This window comes from Schistocerca piceifrons, chromosome 6 (genome assembly GCF_021461385.2).
Source record: "Schistocerca piceifrons isolate TAMUIC-IGC-003096 chromosome 6, iqSchPice1.1, whole genome shotgun sequence".
Taxonomy (NCBI): Eukaryota; Metazoa; Arthropoda; class Insecta; order Orthoptera; family Acrididae; genus Schistocerca; species Schistocerca piceifrons.
This window is the reverse complement of record NC_060143.1, coordinates 518,593,088-518,619,972: the sequence shown is the minus strand read 5'-3', so window position 1 is coordinate 518,619,972 and position 26,885 is coordinate 518,593,088. Positions and strand designations below refer to the sequence as shown.

Sequence of the window (26,885 nt, the reverse complement as noted above, 5' to 3'; positions counted from 1 at the left end):
CTGCACAAAAGGTACATCATTAATAAAAAAAAATAAAAGGAAGGGGGGGCCCAGAACAGAGCTCTGAGCCACTCCACATGTGATAGTACCCCATTCCGATGATGTTGAGACACCTCCTCAATTATCCAGTACAACTTCCTGTTTTATGTTTGAAAGGTACAGATCAAGGCACTTGCCTATACACTACTTACAGGGTGTTTCAAAAATGACCGGTATATTTGAAACGGCAATAAAAACTAAATGAGCAGTGATAGAAATACACCGTTTGTTGCAATATGCTTGGGACAACAGTACATTTTCAGGTGGACAAACTTTCGAAATTACAGTTGTTACAATTTTCAACAACAGATGACGCTGCAAGTGATGTGAAAAATATAGAAGACAACGCAGTCTGTGGGTGCGCCATTCTGTACGTCGTCTTTCTGCTGTAAGCGTGTGCTGTTCACAACGTGCAAGTGTGCTGTAGACAACATGGTTTATTCCTTAGAACAGAGGATTTTTCTGGTGTTGGAATTCCACCGCCTAGAACACAGTGTTGTTGCAACAAGACGAAATTTTCAACGGAGGTTTAATGTAACCAAAGGACCAAAAAGCGATACAATAAAGGATCTGTTTGAAAAATTTCAACTGACTGGGAACGTGATGGATGAACGTGCTGGAAAGGTAGGGCGACCGCATACGGCAACCACAGAGGGCAACGCGCAGCTAGTGCAGCAGGTGATCCAACAGCGGCCTCGGGTTTCCGTTCGCCGTGTTGCAGCTGCGGTCCAAATGACGCCAACGTCCACGTATCGTCTCATGCACCAGAGTTTACACCTCTATCCATACAAAATTCAAACGCGGCAACCCCTCAGCGCCGCTACCATTGCTGCACGAGAGACATTCGCTAACGATATAGTGCACAGGATTGATGACGGCAATATGCATGTGGGCAGCATTTGGTTTACTGACGAAGCTTATTTTTACCTGGATGGCTTCGTCAATAAACAGAACTGGCGCATATGGGGAACCGAAAAGCCCCATGTTGCAGTCTCATCGTCCCTGCATCCTCAAAAAGTACTGGTCTGGGCCGCCATTTCTTCCAAAGGAATCATTGGCCCATTTTTCAGATCCGAAACGATTACTGCATCACGCTATCTGGACATTCTTCGTGAATTTGTGGCGGTACAAACTGCCTTAGACGACCCTGTGAACACCTCGTCGTTTATGCAAGATGGTGCCCCGCCACATCGCACGGCCGACGTCTTTAATTTCCTGAATGAATATTTCGATGATCGTGTGATTGCTTTGGGCTATCCGAAACATACAGGAGGCGACGTGGATTGGCCTCCCTATTCGCCAGACATGAACCCCTGTGACTTCTTTCTGTGGGGACACTTGAAAGACCAGGTGTACCGCCAGAATCCAGAAACAATTGAACAGCTGAAGCAGTACATCTCATCTGCATGTGAAGCCATTCCACTAGACACGTTGTCAAAGGTTTCCGGTAATTTCATTCAGAGACTACGCCATATTATTGCTACGCATGGTGGATATGTGGAAAATATCGTACTATAGAGTTTCCCAGACCGCAGCGCCATCTGTTGTTGAAAATTGTAACTACTGTAATTTCGAAAGTTTGCCTGCCTGAAAATTTACTGTTGTCCCAAGCATATTGCAACAAACGGTGTATTTCTATTGCTGCTCATTTAGTTTTTATTGCCGTTTCAAATATACCGGTCATTTTTTAAACACCCTGTATATCTAGATATGTAGCTTTGTGTGTCAGATGTTTTTGTTAGGTCACAAAATGTTCCAACCATTGTCATATTTTTTTGATAGTCCCCAAAATCTTAGCAGTAAATGCAAATATTGCACCTTCTGCTCATAACCCATTCTGAAATCCAAACTGACTTTATGCAAATATTGCACCTTCTGCTCATAACCCATTCTGAAATCCAAACTGACTTTTGCTGATGACCTTATACTCACTGAGATGCTTGACAATCCTAGCAGGCATTAATTTCTCTAAAACCTTGAAAAAAACTTGTCAGTACTGAGATTGGCCTATAATCTGCAGTGTCTGGCTTATCTCTCTTCTTATACAGTGGTTTCACACTACATACGTAAGCCGTTCGGGAACTGTTCCTTGCTTAAGTGATGTATCAGAAATGTGGCAAAGTATTTTACATACATGGCTGCAGCAGTATTTTAATAATTATCTAGACATGTTGTCAACTCCAGTAGAGCTTTTACATTTCAGAGATTCAGTTACTTTTCCAGTTTTTGGAATAGTAACTGCTGTTATCTGGATCTGTTGTACTGCGCTGGGTGCATTAGCTTGCAGACAATTAGTGGCATAACTTAAGCTTTGTGACCCTATTTGCTCTGTTACTGTTAATAAATGTTTGTTGAATAGATCAGCAATTGCTTTTGGATAACTAACAAGATGATCCTCATTTTTAATTTGGATATTGTCACCATAAACTGCATTTTTCCCTGCTTCCTTTTTTACAAAATTCCAGATAGTTCTTAGTTTATTGCTTGAGTGATCAGTTTCTGCCTTCAAGAACATTTTCTTTGATGCCTGTATGGTTTTGTTAAGAACTGCATTGTACAATTTGTAATGCCTAATCTTATGTGGATCATTTGATCCCTTCGCTGCTACATAAAGCTCCCTTTTCACTCTACAAGTATTTTTGATGCCCTTAGTAATCCAAGGCCTGTGAACTGACTTAAACAGATTTTCCCTAACTTTTTTAGGAAATGTTTCATCAAACAGACTTGCAGCTTCATTGGTAAATATATTAAATTTGGAGTTTATGTCAAAATCAGCATATACGGGAGACCAGTCCTCATGCTGTAGCTGATGTTTAAAGTTTTGCATTATGTGTCCATCTATAATTGTAATGTATTTACAAATGAAATTTATTTTTCTTTGTACATTATTTGGTTTTTGGTGAGGAACTGCCCATCATGATCAAAGTGGCTGTTTATAATATTTTTTTTTTTTTTATAAGCATCCTCAGTGCTTTATTTGAAGCATAGGGTGGGAGGGAGAGTTTCCAGTATTCCTTACAAGGAATACCGCCACAATCGAGCATTGTGCATTCTTATCTACAAATATGTATCTATTAAAGATTTGAACTGGCTGTTATTCTAGTTGGGCCATCTATGACTCAGGTGTTCAAGATCTGTTCTGTTCCTATTTTCTGTTAAAAAGTCCACATTAAAGTCACCTTTTACAATGAAAGATTTAGTTTTTCTAGACAGATGGGACAAGAGTAGTTCAATATGGCTCTGAAAAACATTTAGACATCCAGTAAATTGACAGCACAATAACTGTTGTGCTGTCTGCTATTATCTTGATGCCACACACCTCAAAGTGCTGTTTGACACAGTATTTGCTTAAATCTAGAAACTGATACACTATTTTATTTCTAATAAATATTGCAACACCACCCTTTCTTATATTAAATCTACAATAATGAGCAGCTAAACAAAAGTTCTTCATCTGTAACATGTGGATTCCATTCGTGATCAGTGTTCAGAGAAAAACAGTATATCAGGTTCACTTCCATATTCTTCATCTTTTAGGCATATTAGCAGTTGGTATGTTTTACTCTTTAGACCTCTTATATTTTGATGGAATACAAAGTTTGATACTTGCTCACAACTGTGTTTGTACATTTGTTTGGAGCAGTTTTTCTCACTATACTAGTTAGTTCTGCTTGGGATCCTGGGGGCTCATTTTGAATACATGAGAGAGATGTTTCATCCAGTTCTGACCACTTTTCTCACATGTGATTCTCCATGAAAAATGCTGAGTTATCTTTCTGTTGTGTGTGGGATGAGCTACTGCTTGTGCTGTGTGTGGTAATGTTTCACATGATGGTTCTGGTACTGAAGGCACTGCTGTTTTTGATGATACTGGTGACACTGGTTTATGACGCTGGTCCCATACATTGAATTATGCTGTTCATTTTCTCTCTGCTTGTAAGGATTTCATTTCCCATCTTACACACAAAGTTCTTTCCCTCATTATTCACATGCTTTCTGTGTCTGGCATGTTGGCATCTGTCCAATTTGCCTATATCAAAGATGCTCTGTGGGAAGTTGCATGCTGACCTGGCTTACACCACAGCAACATGATTCAAACATTCATTCACAGTCATGACACACAAAACATTGAAGATATGCCTTCTAGTGGTTGATCAAGGTCAACAACACCATCTGATGACAGCAGCGGACAAATTATAGCTTTCAGCTACCTAAAGCAGACTGCAAGAGAACTACATACTGTCTTTTTCGAGGCAGCTGTGTTGACTCCAGTAATATGTAACCATTTTGAAATTATCTGTTTGTCATCTAGGTATCCATTGCATACAGCAGGACAAACTCCGCGGTACCTTGATGAGTGTAGAAGGTTGGCAAGAGAATACTTAGAATGGAACCTGGATCAGTGTTGTTGGGTTCTCATCTCCAACGAATGTAAGATTTGTCCCATTCCTGAAGATCATCATAGGAGAGTGTGAAGGTAGTCATGTGCTAATACATGTCTCAGACATGCTATTTCCGTCTGAGTTCAGCAGGATAGTTGTTCATCATATTTTCAGCTAGATGTCAGATTCTCTTTGCTACTGTGGAAAGTTTGAAAACTGTATGAAATACGGACAAGATCCTCCAACCTAATGTCCAACGCTCAAGTCAACATGTTGGTGATGGCTTCATCTCCATAACCATCCCCCTCCACAAGGCAGGAATCAATTGAATGGAACGGCCTGTGGTCTGCTTATGTCAACCCAGTTGAACACACTTCGGACTAGCAGAAAACAGCAGCATACTATGACAGTAACCCCCCCTCACACACTGGATGATGTCAGGAGAGCTGTCACCAAAACATGGGAGCAGCTTCAAAGGCAACTAGCACCTTGTGGACAGCACGTTACAACACAGCAGCAGATTTTTATTTCACATTTGTGCTCATTTGAATACATTGCCTTCTTTTTTGTTATTGGTCTGTTTTTATTTCACAGTAAAGAATTTCTTTTTTATTTCATACTGTTTTTGCTTTCATTCTCTACTCCCTTGAATTTAAGCCAACACATGTTCACAAATATGCAGGTGGTGCAAAACTTTTGTTGAGAAGTTTATTTGTGGTTATTTGTCGCTCTCATGTCTAATTGAATCTGCTTCAGAATTCATCTGATGTATTGGCAGAGCACTTAAAAAATAGTAAGCAAATGACACTTTGCTTCTGAAATTATAATTGAAAGGTTATGTAAAAGATCTGTGATTGAACATTCTATTTTCAATTATTGAAGAGGAACATGTGCAAAAATTTATGAAAAGCAAAGTGAAGCTGGTGTGAGCAACAGGCAACTAGAGGCCAGGTGAGGGTTAAAGGAGTTGTACTTCTGCAGTTTCTCTGGATATGAGGGACTGATGGTACTGTTTGTGTTTCTGGGCAAGTTGACATGTACATTATGCACACAGAATATTGACGACTTGCTTCTGTGCTCTAGAAAAGACAGTAGTGCGTAACTGAAAGAAGAACATAGTTGAATACCATTTTTGTTAACTGAGGAAAAGCTGTGCCATGCATTGTGTTTCTTCTACTTCTTCATCACTTTCCTCTTCTGCATGAACACTGGCTGGAATCCTGGCAGCAGCTGGCTGGCTCCTGATACTCTTCTCATGGAGAATAATTTAGGAATTGAGTGATCATTCCTTCAGTCCTCTATTTGAATCACAAAATTACTTTTTGTCCTGAAAAAAGGAAAGCCACCAGATAAGGTGACCTCCTCAGCCATTCACTGACTGTGTGGGTCACAAGCAATGTATATGACATGCTACAAATTGCTGGAAAGTTTATAATAAGCTTACAAAATAACAGCACATTTCTAAGAGTGAGTAGACAAGATATGCTGATTCACTAAGAATTATTGTAGTAGCTCCACTAAATCTAATGTCTAGTTCTCAAAGATATCACAACCATGGGTCATTCTCCACTGATCCTTGTCTAACTCCAGCACTTTTCATTGACTTATGCCAGACATCACACAGCATTTGCCTCATTCCAAAACATCAAGAGTGTTTCTTAGACAATTAGTCTCCCTGTCTTCCGCAAGATGACTGTGAATGTCATACAACTTCCAACAGCCATTCTCATTAGATTTTATTATTCTTACAAATATTGCAACAGTGACCAAGAAGACTGATTTAGCAAGAGTTCTAAAGAGTTTCAATCATATTACATGAGAACCAAAATTCATCAACATTCATCTGCCTATTAGAATCTTATATTGATACATTGAGTAATATGACATAGAGAGCCCAGCTCTTTTTATGCTCCCATAAGAAAGTCTGAACTAATGCAACTACACCTGCTTACAACAAACCAGAATAATCCACAGAAACTTCTGATTAAACAGTAGTTCCATAATTATATGATAAACTGTAACTGAGTGATATGATGTGCTTATCTTGGAAGAAATTTTTCTCGCTTACTGTGAAAGATTGTGAGTAAGCAGTTAAGAGTTACTGACCATATGTTTTGTAAATGGACAGATAAAAAAATCTACTCACAAAGTGACGGCAGGGAAACACACACACAAAAGGATTTAACTTTTACAAGCTTTCGGAGCCAGTGGCTCCTTCTTCTGGTGGAAGAGTTGAAGGGGAAGGAAGAGGGGTGAAGGAAAAGGACTGGAGAGGTTTTGGGGAAGGGGTACAATTTAGAAAAGTCACCCAGAACCCCGTGTCAGGGGAGACTTACTGGACAGGATGAGATGGGAAGACTGATCGTTGGGGACTGCACTGGACGAGACTTGAATGCCCCCCAAATCTCAATTGGTGCAGTCCTCAACAATCAGTCTTTCTGTCTTGTCTCCTCCGGCAAGTCTCCCCTGACCCAAGGTTCTGGGTGATTTTTGTAAATTGTACCCTTTTCCCTAAACTTCTCCAGTCCATTTCCTTCACCCCTCCTCCTTTCCCTTCAACTCTTCTGCCAGAAGAAGGAGCCACTGGCTCCAAAAGCTTGTAACAGTTAAATCCTTTTGCATGTGTATTCCCTGCTGCCGCCTGGTGAGTAGATTTTTTTACCTGTCTATTTACATTATATTATCAATAAATGATTATTTTGCTTGTTAGACCATATGTTTTGTCAAGAATCAAGCTGAAATAAAAAATCATTTGTTTCTAATAAGAATGAAATTATTTTTAAAGTGTTATGTGTTAGAATAATGATTTCGGATGTCACAGATCTATACTGTTAATGTTTTAGGTGTTTGCCTGATATTCCTCTGCATCTGTGTGTGCTGCATCCGACGATGCTGTCGCAAGAGGAGGACAAAGGATGGCAAGAAGGGTCTGAAAGGGGCGGTCGACCTCAAGTCGGTACAGTTACTTGGCTCAGCGTACAAGGAGAAGGTACCCTGCAGCATGCCGCCCGCCTGCGCGTGCATGCCCCTTTCTGCTGTTTACTCACTCCCTGTGTCTCTGTCCTATGGACTGCAAAATAAAATAAGAGTGTTGGCTGCAATGGCTAAGATGTTTGCTCCACTATCAATGGCTATTTCATGTTATGTGAGATAATTGTAGAGGTTTTCGGAGCTTTTTAAGATAGCTCTAATGAATTTGCACTGAAGTGGCACAAGAAACAATAGTGTTTCTGCAGTGATTTTGAAGTAGAATAATAAGTTAAAATCATTTCGATTTTCAGACCACACCATTCCAGATAAAAATCATGTAATATCGACAGCTGCCACCATAACTTTCACAAATTCAACTAATGATGTATAGGAATGGCAAGGCGTCCATCTTATACAGGCAAAGCAGAAAGTCCTGGATTGATTTTATGCATGCACAGAGAAAGTTGCTTGCAGCAGGTCAGACCGATGATGACACTGACAAGTGAGTGACATCATCGATTGTGAGGAGCCAGGGTTATCTTGTAAAGTGATGTGTCTTTTCTATATAGCCACTAAGTATAACAATTTGTTTTTGATCAACATGTATTGAAATTACATATCTGTGATCAAATCTTAACTCCCCATGTAAGTTCCGGTTTCAGCTGCTTTGCCTATATAAGGCAAACATACAGGGCAGTCAGAAACAGTCTGGAAAACTTGTAAGGGTGCTGCAGGATCAGTTGTCCTGAGAAATAAAAATTGACGGTTGGACCATTTCCCACTTAATTAGCATTGAAGTTAGCCAATCGGCACACTGCATACACAAATTCAAGCAATCTGCGAGAGTCACTGTTTCGAAACATGCTCTTCATTTGGTTTCCTAAAAATGAACAAGAGAGTGATACAAAAATTCGACATGGAACAGTAGTAAAGGTCAAACCCGAGCCAAAGCCTGAGCAGTCACATACACTATCAGCTACACTGTTAGAACAAGTGATAGTAATTGTATGTGGCGGGCCACTTGAATTTGCAAACACAATGGCCTGATTGGCTAACTTCAGTGCTAATTAATTTCGAAACGGTGCAAGTATCAAATTTTTTTCTTAACTATTATTTCTCAGCGCAACATACCTTGCAACAATGTTATAAGCTTTGCAGACTGTTTCTGAGCACCTTGTATATAACATCCCTGACAGTCAGCCCTTTTAACTTCTAAATATGTTGAAGGTGACAGCTCTCCAAAGCTTAACAGTTCACTGGAATCAGTGTGATTTTAAAACCAAGAAAATTTTATCTTGTCATGCTGCCTTAAAAGAATCATAGGGCACAAAGTAACACACTGTACCAAAATAAAAACATATAATAACAAATAACAAATTCAACACTGATTTTCCTCATCTTATTTCTATACATAACACTTATCTCTTCCTAGACAATATATTGGTACATATCTACCAAGACAACGTAAGATCAGCAATTAAAATAATAGAATTATGGTAGGTAGAATGGTGTTAATCCAGACATAAATCATGAGGGAAAAATTGCATGGTCATGCGTACAATGTGTATTATACCATCTGGAGTTAAACAGAAAACAGCTTTATTACTCATAAAACATAAAGTACCTTACAGTACTACCACTATGTTATTAAAAAGATCTTTCCCATATAAATAAGAAAACATTTCAAGGAAAGTATAAACTAAAATTAAGGCGAAGAAAAGGTGTACCCTGTGTTTACCATATGCAAATATCATATGAGAATCATCAGTCATTGGTTATCGTACTAAGAAGTAAAAAACCAGAATAACAGGAAATTTACTGAAAACATAGCAATCACATGATTTAATACTCGAGACTCTCATTACATGGGGCATAAATTATATTTGTTTCTGTGATATCCATTACTAGAAATCAGTAAATATCTGATTTCCATACTAGAAAAAAAATTCCAGGTGAAGCTAAGTATTGTTTGACTTATCACTGATTCACTTCATCAGAAATGTAGAATTTTCTTCAGTATAGCTGGTTAAAATGAGGGACACATACAGTATAAAGGTAATTTCTAATATATGTTAGGATATTGAAAACGGTGCTGATAAAGGATATAGCAAGGGCAACTGTCTCCTTGGACTAAATAGTCTGTAATATTGCAAATACAATTAAATATATAATACAAGACATGGCCAATTTCCTCTATCATCCTTGTTCAATCCAATCTTATAATTCAGTTCTAATGACCTAATTACTCATGGGACATAAAACCATTATATGCCTTTTTCCATCTTCTGTTGAGCATACTGTGATTAAATAGTATCTCTCTTGAGAAACAGTTTTTCCTTACTGGTGACTATCAAACCATCAGATGTATCTGCTGAGTTTTATGTTTCCTTACATTACTATGAAAATAGGTACCATTTCTTACTGTAAAAGAATTAAGCAATGAAGATCGAAAACATATATAAAATTTATTTCTGCCAAATTACATCAGCTAAAGAATCAACATTTTGTTGAAAAGCACATACCACAATACTAGGAGATGTGCTGTTGCCAGTATAAATCAAAACATTGACTCACACAGCAGCCAGATCCCATTTGGATCTTATCTCAATTTTATCGGGGTGACTTACCAGATGCGTTGCTGGAAGAGTACTGCAGATGAAAACATGTTGTACAACAAGCAGCATATGTTATTTGTAGAGAATATTTTCATCCTTTTCCATGTGTTCAAAGGTTAGGCAAATAGTGCACCATCTTTTGCACAAAATTTTGCAGTACTCTATTACCTCAGGATGATTCAAGAACATGTAGAAACCTCTGAGTTTTGACAACACCAATTTAATAAATTATAGGCCACCATGCCACAAATCCTTAACATCTGTACTTATATATCCATGGGTGCCATATTATTTAATCTCATTCTTCTGCATTCCAGAAGACCATAATATTATGTACTGAATTTACCTGATGATAAGACCAGATCTTTTTTCCCAGATTCGTCATTCAAAAAATACATGGTCATCTTATATCCACAGATTACGAAATGCTGCTGAGGTCAACGTTTTTACATTGTTTAATAGATTAATATAGGGATCTTCTTACTTTTACAGATGATCTTTCACTATTGAGGACTCGTACAGATTCGTTTTGAACAACCCAAAGGATAAGGCGTAGAAAATAATGCTTGCATTCAAAGAGACTCGAGATTTCTCAATACGCTGAAGTGCTCAGTACAGTATCAACCTTGCTTGATCAGTCACGTCACATTTGACTTGTGTCACCAACGCAAGAGATATGCGAGAAACTGTGTACTAGCAGCAAAAGTCTAATGCTCTGCTTAAAAATTGACGATTTTGTGAAACACCATAGGAAATAACATTAAATTCTATCAACTTACAAACTTTTGTTGTATTTGAACAGGTTTGTAATATAAATTCTCATACATATGGATACCGTATACATACATTTGTGCTGCTTTTTAAGTAAAGGGAACATTCAAAACCGAAAATCTTCTCTTTCAAAAACCATTACTCGATTCTAATCCCAAGTAAATATATTATTTGTTTATGAGAAATTGTAATAATTTTTCACTTGGGCTCAAATGAGAAATTCAGTCACTTCTCATGTATTAGAATATTGTGGAAAAATGTTACGAGTTTTAATCAGCTTTTGAGTAACTTGATGACATTCAGATGAAATGAGAAAGAAAATTGAACCAGAATTAAATTTCTAAAAAAAAAATGAAATAAATCACATTAAACTGACTGCTGTAATTATTATCCTAAGATTAAATTATAACTGGAAGTCTCGTTTTGGAGATAGCATCAATGGAGATAACTGCATCAAGGGTTTGAAAATTGGACTGAATCATAATTGCGATCTTTTATCAAACCAAACTGCTGTTGTCACATATGACATGCAGTCTGGAAGATATTGCCGTCCATGTTTCACTGTTGCTCAAGAACAGCATTACGAAATGTTGGATGGGGCACAGTGAAACAATTTGGCCTTCAACGAGCAGAAATTACATTGTGTTGTCAACCATGGCAATGTATGCTGGGCACTTTTGCTTTTTATGAACATTTTCCACTTTTAAACTGCAGTTTGCCTGAGTCCATTTGCATTCAGAATCGAACTGACTTTAAAATTGGACAAATAGTCACCAATAGCATACATTTCTGCAGGATATGCTAAAAGTTTAGATTGAGGCCAGTGGTGTACTTAATGTGTTTCATGCTGCAATGTTGTAATTGCTCACCGTCTCACAATATGACAAGAATTAAGGGGGGCAGGGGCATGAATTTACAACTGTCCTGTTAGGATGATGACGGTGATAATGATGATGAAAAATAGTGATACAACAGATGACAGTCTAAGTAAACAAAAAAGACAGTGAAGATAAAAATGGTTGTAAATGGTTTGTTTTTGTTTATTTCATTTCTCCATGTATTATCAGAATGTGGACAATCAATAAATGGCATGAGTTTAGAACAGGTTATGTTAACTGTTTAGGCAGAGAATGTTTGTAATTTTGTTTAGTCAGAATATGTTAAACACAAATTTTTCTAAAGGAGCCTCTTAAAAAAGGAAGGGTCATTGTATAATTGAGTAAATACTGTATGTGTCAGTTAATATTAGACGCTTAATGCCAATACAATTTCAGAGGCTGGGTAAGCCATGTCCCAGTAAGTACACAAACTCAAACAAAAATCCCCCTCATTTTACTATATTATCTACGTTTCACTCATAACTGTGTTGTGGACATTGACTTGACAACTGAAGAGCTAATTGACATTATTACTTAACATTAGTGCTCATTTCAGTCCAGCTGAAACCCATTCCCTCCTCTGAGCCAAGATGGCATTTCACAGTGCTAAAGCTCTTTCCTATCTATCTTAAACCTTCTTTGTACGTAGTTTTTATAATCGGTACTGTAATGTTTTCTTCTAGTCCCTCATTGATTTTAGTGTATTAAAGACAACAATGTTGCTTGTCTATTTCATTTTGATCTTATGAACATCATAGCTATTGTCACTATTGTCTCCTCTTTTCTTGACCTGTACATGGAAATTATGAATCTACATTAAGATTTAGATTTCCCATTAAACTATGCTCACAAACTGTCTTTACATTGAGAAAACATAGGAATATTTGGGGCTTGCATCGTCATAAGGAACTGGCACAGTGAACTTCGCAGACCTGATTTGCTGTACAGTGTATCAGACTGACAATACTAATGATCCTACTGGGCAACATCTTATTAGCTGCAGGCTATGATCAACCCGATATTTTTAATGAATAAAACATATTTCTGGCATTTCTACTACATCATCAGATGTCTTAGTGTATTGTTATAGTTTCTCAAACATTGCTGTTGTTAAATAGCAGTAATATTTCTGACAAAACTATAAACATCCTAACAGGTTGACAACATGCGAGGAAAGATGCCTATGAAAATTATTTAATAAAAATATCCATGCCCGTTACAGTTTCTAGTAGCCTGCAGCTGATCTTTCCATCTCTTCTTATGAAGCCCAATATTTCTTTTCCCTTGAGGTATACATTTGTATGTTAACTTCGGTGTTCATTTACCTGACATCCTTTGAATGCATTCATGCCATCCCTTTCTGTACTTCTCTGTTTTCTGAAGTCTGCTTTCGGGGCACAGTTCATTTCTAATTTTACTATTCTGTATCAGACCTGTGAGTCTGTACTCATCTAGTGATCTTAAGAGTCTCCTACACTTATAGGCAACTAAGAGTCCAAGTCTGTGACCCATATAAATGCAATTTTTGAAATTTGTATGCTTAATTATTGGATGTGAATATAATAGAGGGAAACATTCCACGTGGGAAAAATATATCTAAAAAGAAAGATGATGAAACTTACCAAACAAAAGCGCTGGCAGGTCGATAGACACACAAACAAACACAAACATACACACAAAATTCTAGCTTTCGCAACCAATGGTTGCCTCGTCAGGAAAGAGGGAAGGAGAAGGAAAGACAAAAGGATATGGGTTTTAAGGGAGAGGGTAAGGAGTCATTCCAATCCCGGGAGCGGAAAGACTTACCTTAGGGGGAAAAAAGGACAGGTATACACTCGCACACACACACACATATCCATCCACACATACACAGACACAAGCAGACATGTCTGCTTGTGTCTGTGTATGTGTGGATGGATATGTGTGTGTGTGCGAGTGTATACCTGTCCTTTTTTCCCCCTAAGGTAAGTCTTTCCGCTCCCGGGATTGGAATGACTCCTTACCCTCTCCCTTAAAACCCATATCCTTTTGTCTTTCCTTCTCCTTCCCTCTTTCCTGACGAGGCAACCATTGGTTGCGAAAGCTAGAATTTTGTGTGTATGTTTGTGTTTGTTTGTGTGTCTATCGACCTGCCAGCGCTTTTGTTTGGTAAGTTTCATCATCTTTCTTTTTAGATATAATTATTGGATGTAATATATAAGATCTCACATGCTAGGTACTTGAAAGTACTTATTTGCTCTAGTGCTTTATAATCAATTATTATTTTTGGTCTTAAATGCTCATTACCGTGGAATGCCACTATCTCAGTTTTATCTGTAGATATTCTTATATTACAGTCATTTGCTACCTTGTGCAAGGATCCACTTGAGCTCTGTAACATACCTTCCAAGTCCTCTAAGAATATTTGATCATCTCAAAACAGGAGCATATTTATGACTTTATTATTAACCTCATAATGGTGCACCACATTATTCTACCATGTCTTTATGAGGCCAACTGTGTGTAAATTAAATATTGTGGGTGATAAGGAACACCTTTGTCTCACTCACCAGGAGATAGTTCTCACAAAGAGATTTAGTTTTTGTTCTTTGATTTTTACACTTACTATACACTCAGGTATACTATTCTTTTCTAAAACTTCCCATTATTTAACTATGTTAAGTTAATCAAAAGCTTTGTTGTACTCGATAAAGGCTGTGTATGTGGGACGATTATCTTCCTATGCTCCTCAATAATTTAGCAGACTTGGAAAACACTATTTAAGCAAGCTCTCTCACTGCAGTCCTCTTCTTTCTCATTAAAAATGACAGCTGTGTTGTCCATGATTTTTGTGGAACAATAAGTTTCATCCAAGACAACCCTAAAGAAAAATACCTTCCACTTAAAAAAGTGCACAGTCTGTAATGTGCTGTACACTTCATTACGTATGTTACACATGTTCATGCTGATTTCCCTGTGTAGCTTAGTGTGCTATCTAGTGAGAAATCTAATACACTGATGCTTCTTGACTCTTATACTAAGGCTTTCTACATTTCTTCCTAACAAAGAGATTTGTAAAAGACTGAAATAAATCTGAGGTAATACTGGATTATGAGGAAAAGAGAGAACAATGGTGAAATGCAGGAAATCACTTTATAGGAAAGTATGAGTACATGTGAGAGATGAAGACAGTGTATGAAGAAGTGTTCTCTGGTACGAATTTTAATCACAGTACCTGCAACGACAGGTTAAAGATGAAAAACACTGCACTAAAATTATGAATCTCTAACAAGATTAACTTGTATCTTCAATACATTGTATCACATTTTAGTTTGTAATATCTTTTTTAATTAGTGTTCAATGTCATAAGACAATTTGTAAGTATTGGAAACATACGTTTGTGTGCTACTTTATCATCATTATTGAGACAGGTATTCATCCAAGTCATTTGAGAATTTTTGATCATTCCGAATATTTTGGTTACAAAATATACTTATTTGAGGCTGACACATATTTCTGTGGAAACAATCACTCTTTTATATTTTCTTTCATTTTTCATTTGATGTTGTCAAGAATTATTCTTTGGGCAGTCAAATTGTAAACTACATGTTACATACTTCTAATAGTGCCATAATCAATACATCAACAAAGCATAAACATGGTAATAAAACAAAGCATTTTCCCCCCCAAAAAATGTTACATCTCTTTAAATATTTTTAATACCATTTTCTGTACATTTTGTGAAATATGAATTCACTACAAGGAAGGTTATACCATCTAATACTTTTGCTAAATATTAATATGGAGTGTGTAGCAAGACTACATTTCAGATGGTCCAGAACTTTGCAGACACAGGGAAGTCAGAAACATGCTTGTAGCTAGTTAGATATCTTCATTAATATGCAGATTTGAACATAGCAAGAAACAGGTACTATTTTCTACTTATTTCACTTTGATTTTCTTTTTTGCTGCTTTAATTTTAACCAGGTCAATTTGCATTTCTCCACTAAAACTTTTTTCCATATTTATTTTTGGATTTACTAGTGTTTTACACATACTTGTAGCTTAAGCACAATTTTAAGTCACATTAGCAGATGCCACCAGAAAATATTTCATTATGCCACACTTGCATCCATACTGGCAATAAAATATCTGATCTTGCATAACTGACTGAAAAAGATATAAAAAATTCCATTAAATCTCTCAAACTATTTATTGAATCAGAGACATGAAGTTTGTCTTACATAGCTACACAGTTGAACCATTTATACTGAAAATATAATTTATAAAACTATGTTTAAAAAGGTACACTGCAGAATTTACAAATCAAAAAACCAGCACGTTTTGATTCTTAGAATTCTGAAATATGTACTAAAGAAAATTTTATTGATGTTATCTTTTGCATTACATTGCTAATTCAATACTTTCTCATTGAAAACTAGCCATTCAGTTGCACATTATGTGCCAGTGTGGAGTCTGTAAATAGTAAAAAAGTATGATGCAGAACATATCATAGACAGATATTCGAAAAATCCCAGAACAGCACTTGGGCAGAACTTGCATAGTATGCATTTTTCTGCATCACACAACTTGCAAATTTAGTACTGCGTCTGGCATTGCCTGGGAAGGATTTCCCCCTCATGAATAGTTTTTTTAGATATAAAAAACAGTCGTTTGGCTCTCATCTTATTACTGTTGTGGTATTACTAAAGCTAACAAAAATGTTGCTATGGAAAAATGGTAAATGGTGATTGGTTTTCAGATTTAAAAAGTGGCCACCTCTTGATTGATGAATCAGAGACATGAAGAGAGTCACGAATCCACTGAATACATGGACAAGTTAATGTGACTGTCTTCGAGACTGGTTCAGCAAAATTCAACAGAAGATATGGGAATTACAAGGGTTACTGCCAAAGTTGTGCAAAAAGATACTCATTTGGAAGAGTGCTGTGTTTTAAAAGGACAGTGGAAAACTGACTCAGAATTTTTTTCCAAAATCAGTTCTTGTGACAAGTTATAGTACTATGGTTACACCCCAAAAACCAAACAACATTCAAGCCAGTGGAAGATGTCATTGTCACCCCACATATAAAAGCTCATCCAAGTGTGAAGCCAAAGATCTAGACAATGCAAATATTCTTTTATTTATTTGTTATTTTTTTTATCACTCTGTTATTAAAGCTTTTTATTTTGACATTCTAAAATGGTTGGGTAACAGTTTTTGCCATCTCCATCATCATAATGTGCCTCCTCATACATACATCCCAGTGAGCCAGTTTTTGGCAAAACATGGCATGATTCAGTGTGACTTCTTGTTATTAAATGAATTTCCCATCAGTACCTAACAGAACATGACAGTTGTATTAAATAGGAATCACTTTCCGAATTTTCGAAGTACACTATTTATTTGACAATGAACCAGCTTTCAGCTTCCTAGGTCACCAAGTGACTACTGAATGTTGCAGCCACAGACAAAATGATAAGTCACTTATACAAATATTATTGATACAGAGATACACAGAATGATGAGATACAGAGTGTACACAAAAGAGATTATTAATTTTTTGCATTTAACAAAATACAAAAAACAAATTTGAAAAACAGTTGTAATATAAAAGTTGCATCATAGATACATCGTTAGCACAGCGGAGAAAGGAAATTGTGTTGATCATTTAAAACTAAGCTGGAATTCTGCATCATATATTTATTGATTTAAAGTATTTCTAGTAATTTCATCTTTCTGCTTTTGTTGACAGTATCTACAGTGTCACAATCTACATCATTTTAGTTGTTTTCTGTTAAAAGATGTTCTGCAAAGATTGAACCAGTCTTTACTAGTTTCCAGCTTCTCGCAGATTCCAGTAACCTAATTGCCACAGCTCTGTCTAACTGATCAACATATACTTGCCCACAGTGCTTTCAGGTGATTTAATACATGCCACTCTGCCACAATGGTCTCATTTTGTCTTACTGCTGTTATTGTAAAATGTGGGTCTGTGTTTTGGGATTTTAACTTTTTTGCAAGGCTATCCAAAATTTTGCCAACATAAGAGCTAGTGCACCAGTTTTTATAATGACCAGCTGGTTTCTCTTGGCTGTCCTATATAAGAGGTGTAATTTCATACATTTTCCTGTTTAATTGAATATTATCAATCAGATCAGAGCTATAGCCACTACTGAAAGCAGAACTTCCCTTAGCTGGCATTGGGCCCAGTGCACTCAATCTCCATGGGGCTCTTGTGCATCTGTCATTAACTCCTCCCCCTCTTTGAATCCCTTCTCCAACACAGATGTTGCACCTTTGCCTTGTTTAGAAGAATTGTAAGTTTTATTGTCAACTAACTACCAATATAACAAAAGATTGTTGTAACAGCAGATCTATGGTTGTGGTATGAAAATAGTCCATGGGAGAAGGAATCTTAATAGGTATGGTAATTAATAAAATGTTAATTGCAAAAACTATCTTACCAAGATACAAATTTAATGAAATTCGAATTCAAATAAGCTTTGCAGATATTTTTTGGGATGCACTGTCAAATGCATTCATGTGAAATTGAATTATTTGAAATTTATAGACACTAAGGTTTTTCTGCTTTTCACATTTTACACAAAATATTTTTCCTTGCTTTTTGATAGCAGATTCATCAACAATATCATCAAAATTCAGTTCTGAAACCAGGTTGTGGTCCACTGACAACACAGTAACAGAGGGCAGGTGTTCTTGCGAAATGTTGCTTGTGAAATAATTCCTGATCATCTTCAAACCTGAAATCTCCTTTCGTTAGAGGTGATGGTCGCTAGCATGATTAGGAAAATCATGCAAAGTAAACATTGTGAAATGGGTTTCCAATTTCATTTATGTATTACAATATTAGCATTGGAGTTATCCTTGGGCCGTTTCTTTGGACACTTTGATTTCTGTCAAATATTCTGATGCAACAATGTCTTTTTAATTTTCACTATTTATGTTTACATGTAGCTCTTTCTCAAGGTTTTTATGTAGTATTTTCAGTTCTCTGTCACTTCCTGGAGAAAACAAAAAGCTGAATATTTTGGAATACTTAGCCAGTTACCCAAACCTTTCTTTCAAACTTTTTAATACTGTGTCAGTAACAGATTAGAAAAATATTTCATAATCAGATTGCATCATCTTCTTGCCATTTCTTTTTTCTTGAAATTTTGGCTCAATCTGTAAACTTTTGGCTTTGTCTTTTGCAGTTACCTGCACATTAAAGAAATCTAATTCATAGAAATTCTCAATAAGGTTTACTAAATGTTCAAGCGATTTAATTGCTACTTTCACATCCATGTTTTATGCTTGAAGTGTCTTACTTGCTGCATTAATGGCAAAGAGAAGATAATATCATATGACAACACCTACAGTAATCTGGAAGTTTTGTAATTTGTTCACAACAAGTGGGTGTGCTTCACTCTTTGTTTTCAATTCATCAATGCTTTTGTTCACCTAAAGAAGGGAATTGCTTACATTTCTTGCCTGGAACCTTATGGCTTTGACACCCTTTATCCTACTTGCCCATAGAGTACCTTGAAGCTAAGTTGCTGTCCTGTTCATCAGGAGTACAATAAGGTATAACTGAAAAGTATCTACTTTCTTTTACAAAATTGACAATGCTGTTTTTTCATTTGTTGGCAAGCAAATTTATGGGTTCGTTTTGAATGTTTTTTCCAAGATAATGCTCATAATTTTTTTGAGTTTTTACTCACCTTAAACGTTCCTTCAAATGAAGGTCAAATTTTACTGTCATTTAAGTCATACCAAGGAAATTAGTATTATTATCTTCTTAGAGCTTTATGCTGTTTCCTCTGAAGACCATATCATGCTGAGTCAGGTATCTGATGGTGAGTGTAATTCGCTTTAGATCCTGACACCAATTTTCTTTCTTTTATTCTAGTGATTCAAGGTCAATTCGATAAATACCAATTTTTTATTTCAACCATATCTCACATTCTGTCCTTTTTTTTGTATCCTCTGTGTAGTTAAATGATTGTTCATGCTCTTTAAGTCTATTTCCTAAATGAACCCAATCACAGAGTCCTTTACTTGATAACTTAATTAATCAAACAATGGAGAACCCAGGATCGAATGTAACAATATTATGAAATGGATAGTTACTACTCACCATGTAACTGAGATGCTGAGTCACAGAAAAGGATAACAAAAAGACTGTCAGAAATTTAGCTTTTGACACACACACACACACACACACACACACACACACACGACCACAGTATCTTGCAGCTGGAGCCATAGACTGTGGCCGTGTGTGTGTGTGTGTGTGTGTGTGTGTGTGTGTGTGTGTGTTTTGACAAGGGCTTTGTTGGCTGAAAGCTAACTTTCCGACAGTCTCTTTGTAGTGCCTTCCTGCGACTCAGCATCTTCACTCGATAGCTTTTTTGAAGAAGAGCCAAAAAGATTATAACAATAACAAAAAAAGCTTTGTCAATAGATTTCAAATACACAAGCCATTTTTGATTCCATTTTTCTCCATTGGGTAAAGTGATACATAAAAATGAGCTGAACATATTGTTCTCTTCTCATTTAAAGAATTAAAATTCATAATTTTAGTAGGGCCCTTTCTGACAGATTTCATCTATCACAGAGGATGTTAACATATTAGGCCAAGTGTCTGGGTCCAGGTTTATGATTATTTCACGATTGTTAGTGGGAGGCCTACCTGAATATGGGATAAGAGGAGGTTTACATCCCAATATTTCATTTTCATTTTTATCTAAAACACCATATGATGAGAGGCTACTTTTAATGCCATCATCATTGAAGCATACTTCAGTTTCATACTTAATTTGTGAAGATGTCGTTTGAAGAAACTTTTCGAAAACAGATTTTTGTGAGTTCAAAAATTGTTCAAGTTGTAGCATTTTCTTACTCCACAACACAGGAAAAACATATTTCAGTGAGAGATACCTGCTGACCAAGCAATGTATGCTTGACTGTTAGCCACAACAATGATTTGGTCACAGAGGGTTGCTGAGAGACAATCTGTATCTCTTTAATTTACAAATGAGCAATATCCATATGTTAACAGTATATATTACTATTATGCATCTTTATCATACTCCTCGGTTCACGCAACTCTGATGAGGCAGTACTGTAGCTTTCTGTGACATGCGTCCTTATCACATTCCGTGGTTCCCTCAACTCCAATGCAATGATGGTTTTCTGTGACCAGTAGCCATGTAGTCATGTCACAATGGGTATATACTTCAATTAAATTACATTTGTGTTAAAAATTAAAAGTATTTTCAGAAACACCTTACTTTATTTTTTTCAATTTATCTATAATACCAACATTTCAGGTGGGTTTAAAAATATGCTTGTAATTCTTTGTATTGGTCTGCAAGAAGCACAGGGCCGTGTGCAGTTGCACCTTTTGCACATGCCTAAGGCTGGTCCTGACTGAAAATGATAAGTCTGGCAGTCTGTAATTCAATTTGAAAGACAGATTAAGATAATAGAACTGGTGTGAAGTGATGCAGTTCCTTGACAGTGCCTATCACACTGAATTACAGGCTACTAAACATAACACTTTAAGTAATGGCTATAGCTGTAACCTGATTGATAATACCTATGAGAAAGGAAAATGCATAAAATTACATCACCTGTGTATTCTGACCAAATGCAACTAGTCAGTGGTTACAAAAATTGCTACACGAATTCACATGTTGGCAAAATGATAGCTGTGGTGTCACCACCAGACACCACACTTGGTAGGTGGTAGCCTTTAAATCGGCCGTGGTCCGTTAGTATACGTCGGACCCGCGTGTCGCCACTATCAGTGATTGCAGACCGAGCGCCGCCACACGGCACTTCTAGTCTAGAGAGACTCCCTAGCACTCGCCCCAGTTGTACAGCTGACTTTGCTAGCGATGGTTCACTGACAAAATACACTCTCATTTGCCGAGACGATAGTTAGCATAGCCTTCAGCTACGTCATTTGCTACGACCTAGCAAGGCGCCATTACCAGCTACTATTGATACTGTGAATAATGTACCATCCAGAGCGACGTTCACCATTACTGGATTAAAGTTAAGTATTCCACCAGCTACGTCCGTTTTTTCTAAATTCTAATTTCCTTGTACTGTTCCAGACCTCACGCCAGCCTGCGTGAACTAAAACGCGTGCCTTTTGGCTTCCTCTAGTAACATGGTGTTGGCTCTCCTGCCAACCACAACAATAGCTTTGTGAAAAAGTTAAAGTCAGTACTACAGAGCTGAGTTTTACAAGAACAGCAGTGTAGTTAAATTATTATTTAATAGTAAAAACAAAGTGAAATCTTTGGCACTGAGCAGCAAATGTGAAATGGCCTGCAAGCACTATGTTGGCCAATCAGTGGCAGTTATGTTACTGAAACATGAGAGAAGCTGGATACTAGGGAAGACAGATTTAATCTTTGTGGATCTCGTTTCAGCAGAAACCACACATACATTGTAACTGTGATGTTTTACATACTGTTAAGAAAAGCAGGAACATGACACCACTTGGAGTATGACACAGAAAGCCAGCTTAGTTTTAAATGACCAAGCACGGATTCCTTTTTTTTTTTTTTTCCCTGTGTTAATTAAGTTTCAGTTAGCATACAATAATTACTTTTAACCTTTATTTTCATATTTTGTTAAATGTAAAAATTTCTGTGTAACATAAAAAATTAATATTTTTATGCTATGACGTAGCATGTAAATTTTGTTGACAGAGGGATGAGTTGAAATCTTGTAACCTACACAATTAGATCTGAGGATGGTTCATATTGAACTGAAATTGGTCATTTTAAAAATTAATGCAATCAAGACAAGTGATAAAAATTCTATTTTACAACCATTCATTTTGGACTTTCTCAAAGGACATTATGTCAGTTTTTGCAAATTTTGTTAAATTATTGATTCCCTGGGAGCATGAAAACCTTTATTTTTTATTTGCTGAAAAATATTAAAAAATCTGTGTGATATAAAAAATACATTCTTTTGTAAACACTCTGCTTTCATCATTTAGTATGTTTTCTATTTCTATCAATTATATCTGTATGAATCGTGCAACATTGTATATGTAGTTGTGACATGCAGTTGCCTCCTGATGATGACCTAGGAAACTGAAAGCTAGTTTGTGATAAAACAAATAACATTTTTCAAGATACCTGGAAGGGTATTCATATTCAATTTGATTTCTTCTTGTTCCCAAGAATAAGAAGGGGCATGGAATGGTACTGATTTACTGGCATAGAAGTGCTCAAGAAAAAAATGAGGGAGGATCTGCTCCCCATCACTGCAGACAAAATGTATGAACAAATGTATTATGTATGATGGCAGTACTTTTAACATGTGAAATTTGTGTTCTGAAAAGAAAAAGAAAAAACTGATGAACAGTACATAGCTCTTAGGAAAGATCTGTGTTCTTTTAAGTACCCCATCACGTACTAAATGTATTTTACATCAACACACACACACACACACACACTTGATGGAATTCAATACATGAGCTACAGTCAGGGCACCTGATTTAGGTGTTTAAGTACTTTCTCATATTGAGGACAATAATGGCAGCAGAAACTGAGAACATGACCCAAGTAACAGTGTGGAAACTGTTATGAGAGTAACTCCTATATCCATACCATCTTCAGATTGGCAAGATCTTATTGAAACAGATTTTCAACCCAGGAAACAGTTTTGTACTTGGTTACTGGCGATGTGTGCCCTGCACCAACATTTTCTGTCTACAATACTATTCAGTGATGAAGCAAAATTTACTAGGAATGGAATGCAGAATTTTCACAACACTTATGTATTCTTTTGCAGTTTTGGAAGCAAGAATCAACAACAGTTTAGCTTTAATGTATGGGCTGCTAAACTGGATTTTTTTATGGAACATATAAATGTTTTCCTAGAAGAAGTTCCACTACACTGACATCAGAACATGTTCTTCATGCACAAGAGGCACTACAAGCAAGAACAATTTTAAGCCAGCATTTCCCAAATAAGTGAATAGGCTGTCGGGCAGCAACATTTTGTCTAGCTCAAACTCCTGATCTCAGTCCATTGGATATTTATTTTAGGGGGAATTTAAAGGATGTAGTATTCAAGAACAGTTGCAAATGTCGACATTCTTTGCCAGCATGTTCAAGAATGATTTCATCTGATACCTGGAATATGGAAGTCAGCGAGACAATCCATGATGCGGCATTTAGAAGCCTATGTTAGAGCTAATAGTAGACATCTTCAGCATTTCATTTAGCCATCAGAAGACATTGTTTGAAAAGAAAAGAAAAGTACCTGTAGAACCAAGCTGGAAAAATGAGCCGGCCAGGGTGGTTGAGCGGTTCTAGGCGTTACAGTCTGGAACCGCGCAACCGCTACGGTCGCAGGTTCGAATCCTGCCTCGGGCATGGATGTGTGTGATGTCCTTAGGTTAGTTAGGTTTAAGTAGTTCTAAGTTCTAGGGGACTGATGACCTCAGAAGTTAAGTCCCATAGTGCTCAGAGCCATTTGAACCATTTTTTTGGAAATATGAAAACAGGAAGACAGAAACAAAGCAAACACTTAACACAAAATAATGTCTGTGGTGAAGAAAATAAGAAAAAATGACCATATTTATATCTGAACTTTGTTCTTCTTTTGAAGCCCTCTGTCCATTTCACAGAGGTTTCCCCACATATTTGTATTCTTCAATTGAATAAGAGTATAAGAGTAGGGATGCTGTAAAAACAACTTTACAGATTTCTCGAATGTTTTGACCTCAGTATTTGATTTTATATTCATGGAAAGTTTGTTATAAAGTTTAACTTCCTTGTGAAAAGTACTGTTTTGTCACAGGGATGTGTTACTCTTTTTTTTCTCAGTATGCTGTCCTTCCCAACTACCCTGACTTTTAAAAAATACAGATAATCATAACATAGATATGTGGTAAAGGAGGAATACCAGAGATGTGAAACAGTGCTTTACCTGATTCTCTGGGTTTCCTTCCAAACATGATTCAAAATTTAAGCTGTGGCCAGGATGAAATCCAGGAGTCAAGACACTTTTAATTACCAGCCAACTATGTTACCCCTCAATGACAGTGCCAGGAACCCATAGTATAGCTGCAATCAAATGTGTTGATATTGTGTGTCGCCTGTCATGAGCACAGCTGTCATGCTGACATTTCATTTGCCATGGTAATGAAGATGCTCCCTCTCTGTCACAGCAATGGCCTGTAATTCAAGTTTCTGAACATGTTTGTATGTCACTGAACTGTGGGCACTCTGATGGTATTACAGACCCAATATTTTTGTTCAGACTCTGATAGCACCATCATGTCACTAGTGATGTGGCAGAAACTCGTGCACTCTCAATTACTATTTTCCCAATCAGTGCCAATAGTCCAATACAGCTTGACTGTGAGCATTTTAACATAACACATATTATTGACTCTCTTTCCTGGTGCAAGTTATGCAGTGTTATGTGACTTCGTAGGCTTTCTGGTGTAATAAGTCTCTTCGGGTTTGCTGCTCGATCCTAAAATCAACTTGACTCAATATTTTGGTAATCCAACTTCCATCTTCATGGAGAATGCTGTTTTTACTGATGAGTCCTGCAGTGTTATACCATGTTAGGGAGTTGAAGGTTTTAATCCAGATAGAGTGATGCATATAATTTAGAGAAGACCAAAGAGATGTGTATGTTGAAGATGAGTAAGAGCAGAAGTCAGTTGTGAGTGAATGTGTAGTGCAGTGAGTGGGTCAAGTCAATGGAGATAAATTTTGTTTTATGAATTCAGAACTCACAAAGGACTTATAGACATTTCTGGGTCAGCTCAATACAACACTAATACAGAGATTCCCAGAAACAGTACCACAAACTTTGGGCATTGAGGATGGGCAGAATGTTGACCAACAACCACAAAACTTTGCATCTTTACTTTTTTCAGTACATGAAAAGCAAAAGAGCATTGGATGTGATATATGTGCATAAACCCTCTCTGATATTTACACCTGTTAATTTCTGATTGTAGTGGGTGATTAGTGAAAATATTGTCCTCAGATGTTGAGAAAAAGTAGTCTTTTAAAACTAAGTTCCTTCCACAACTTGTGTATAGATGTTTGTGGCCTACTTAGTGAGGTATCTATTTGTGACATTTGTGTGAATCTCAGTAGTTTCATTTCTCCTTTCGAATGACAAATACATGCTCTCCGCCTCCCCACACAAAAAATGAAAGAAAAAGCTTGCAACTTGTTTATCATATATACTTTACTCATAAATATATGAATATGCTTGTTTCATAGATTTCTCTTTTACATTTCATGCATTTTAATGAGTTCAAGAACCTTATTTCATGATATCAAGTGCATTGTAACATATGTATTGCGCAACAAGTATTATCTTTCAATTTTTGTTGCAGTCAAAGTTATCAGTGATGTATCACGACCATTTAATTTCTATTTCTATTTTACACTTTCCTACTCATTTGTTAATGTTTGACGTATTTGCAATGCCATCCTTCACTATATGGAGGGTCCTGGTTTGTATAGTGACAATTGATTGGCATTTATAAGTATTTTCTTAAGGTAGACACCATGAACTCTTTTTAAATTTTTAATTTGTTTTCAAGTGATTGTATATTCTGCAGTTGGAATCTCTCAAATCTTTTCTGTCACCACACAGTCACAGGTATACATACTTATATCTATATTGTTCATAACGTAACAATACTTACATATTCTAGTATTTCACGCTACATTATAGTTATTCCTCCACTAAACATCTTTTACAAGCAACACAGTGACAAATATAATCAGTTACACCAGTCCCCCAAAGAACAGAGGTATATTACTGAAGCTTCTTTCTAAGAGAGGCTTCTATAATGTACTTAGAGCTTCTGTTTCTAACAAAAAAATTTAGCTTTCATTTTTTGTTTCATTTTTTCTTGTGTGGCAAAAGAAAAAAAGAAAATAAGATCAAAAGACTACAGAAATCACATGCTGCAAAATTGAAAGTAGTTTTCTCTATGAGATGTGTAGCATATAAGTAAAAAAAGACAGCATTTTACATATAGCAACTGATGAACAACTTGCATGTAGCTGCATTCCATGAAGCTGGATAATCTTTAAAACCATTCTCCATCCTTCATAGGAGATAGTTCTTGATTGGCTTAAGTTTTTGTTTATCTCCAGTATTAGATCTGTTAAATATGATATGTTAGCATGGTTCCAGTACTCTCAAAAGACATGTTGCACTGTTCCATGAC

The 26,885-nt window shown here is 36.6% G+C and overlaps 1 protein-coding gene across 4 annotated transcripts in view; it reads left to right on the top strand.

The window, feature by feature from the left end:
- LOC124802909 (synaptotagmin 1-like) overlaps nucleotides 1-26,885 on the top strand; it is a 1,021,155-nt gene that overhangs the window by 862,753 nt on the left and 131,517 nt on the right. For 3 of the 4 annotated variants that reach the window (XM_047263977.1, XM_047263975.1, XM_047263976.1), the window contains one exon: nucleotides 7,265-7,410. In XM_047263977.1, coding sequence (XP_047119933.1) covers nucleotides 7,265-7,410 — 146 coding nt within the window. The remainder of the gene's footprint in view (nucleotides 1-7,264; nucleotides 7,411-26,885) is intronic. The other variant, XM_047263978.1, reaches the window with a different exon arrangement.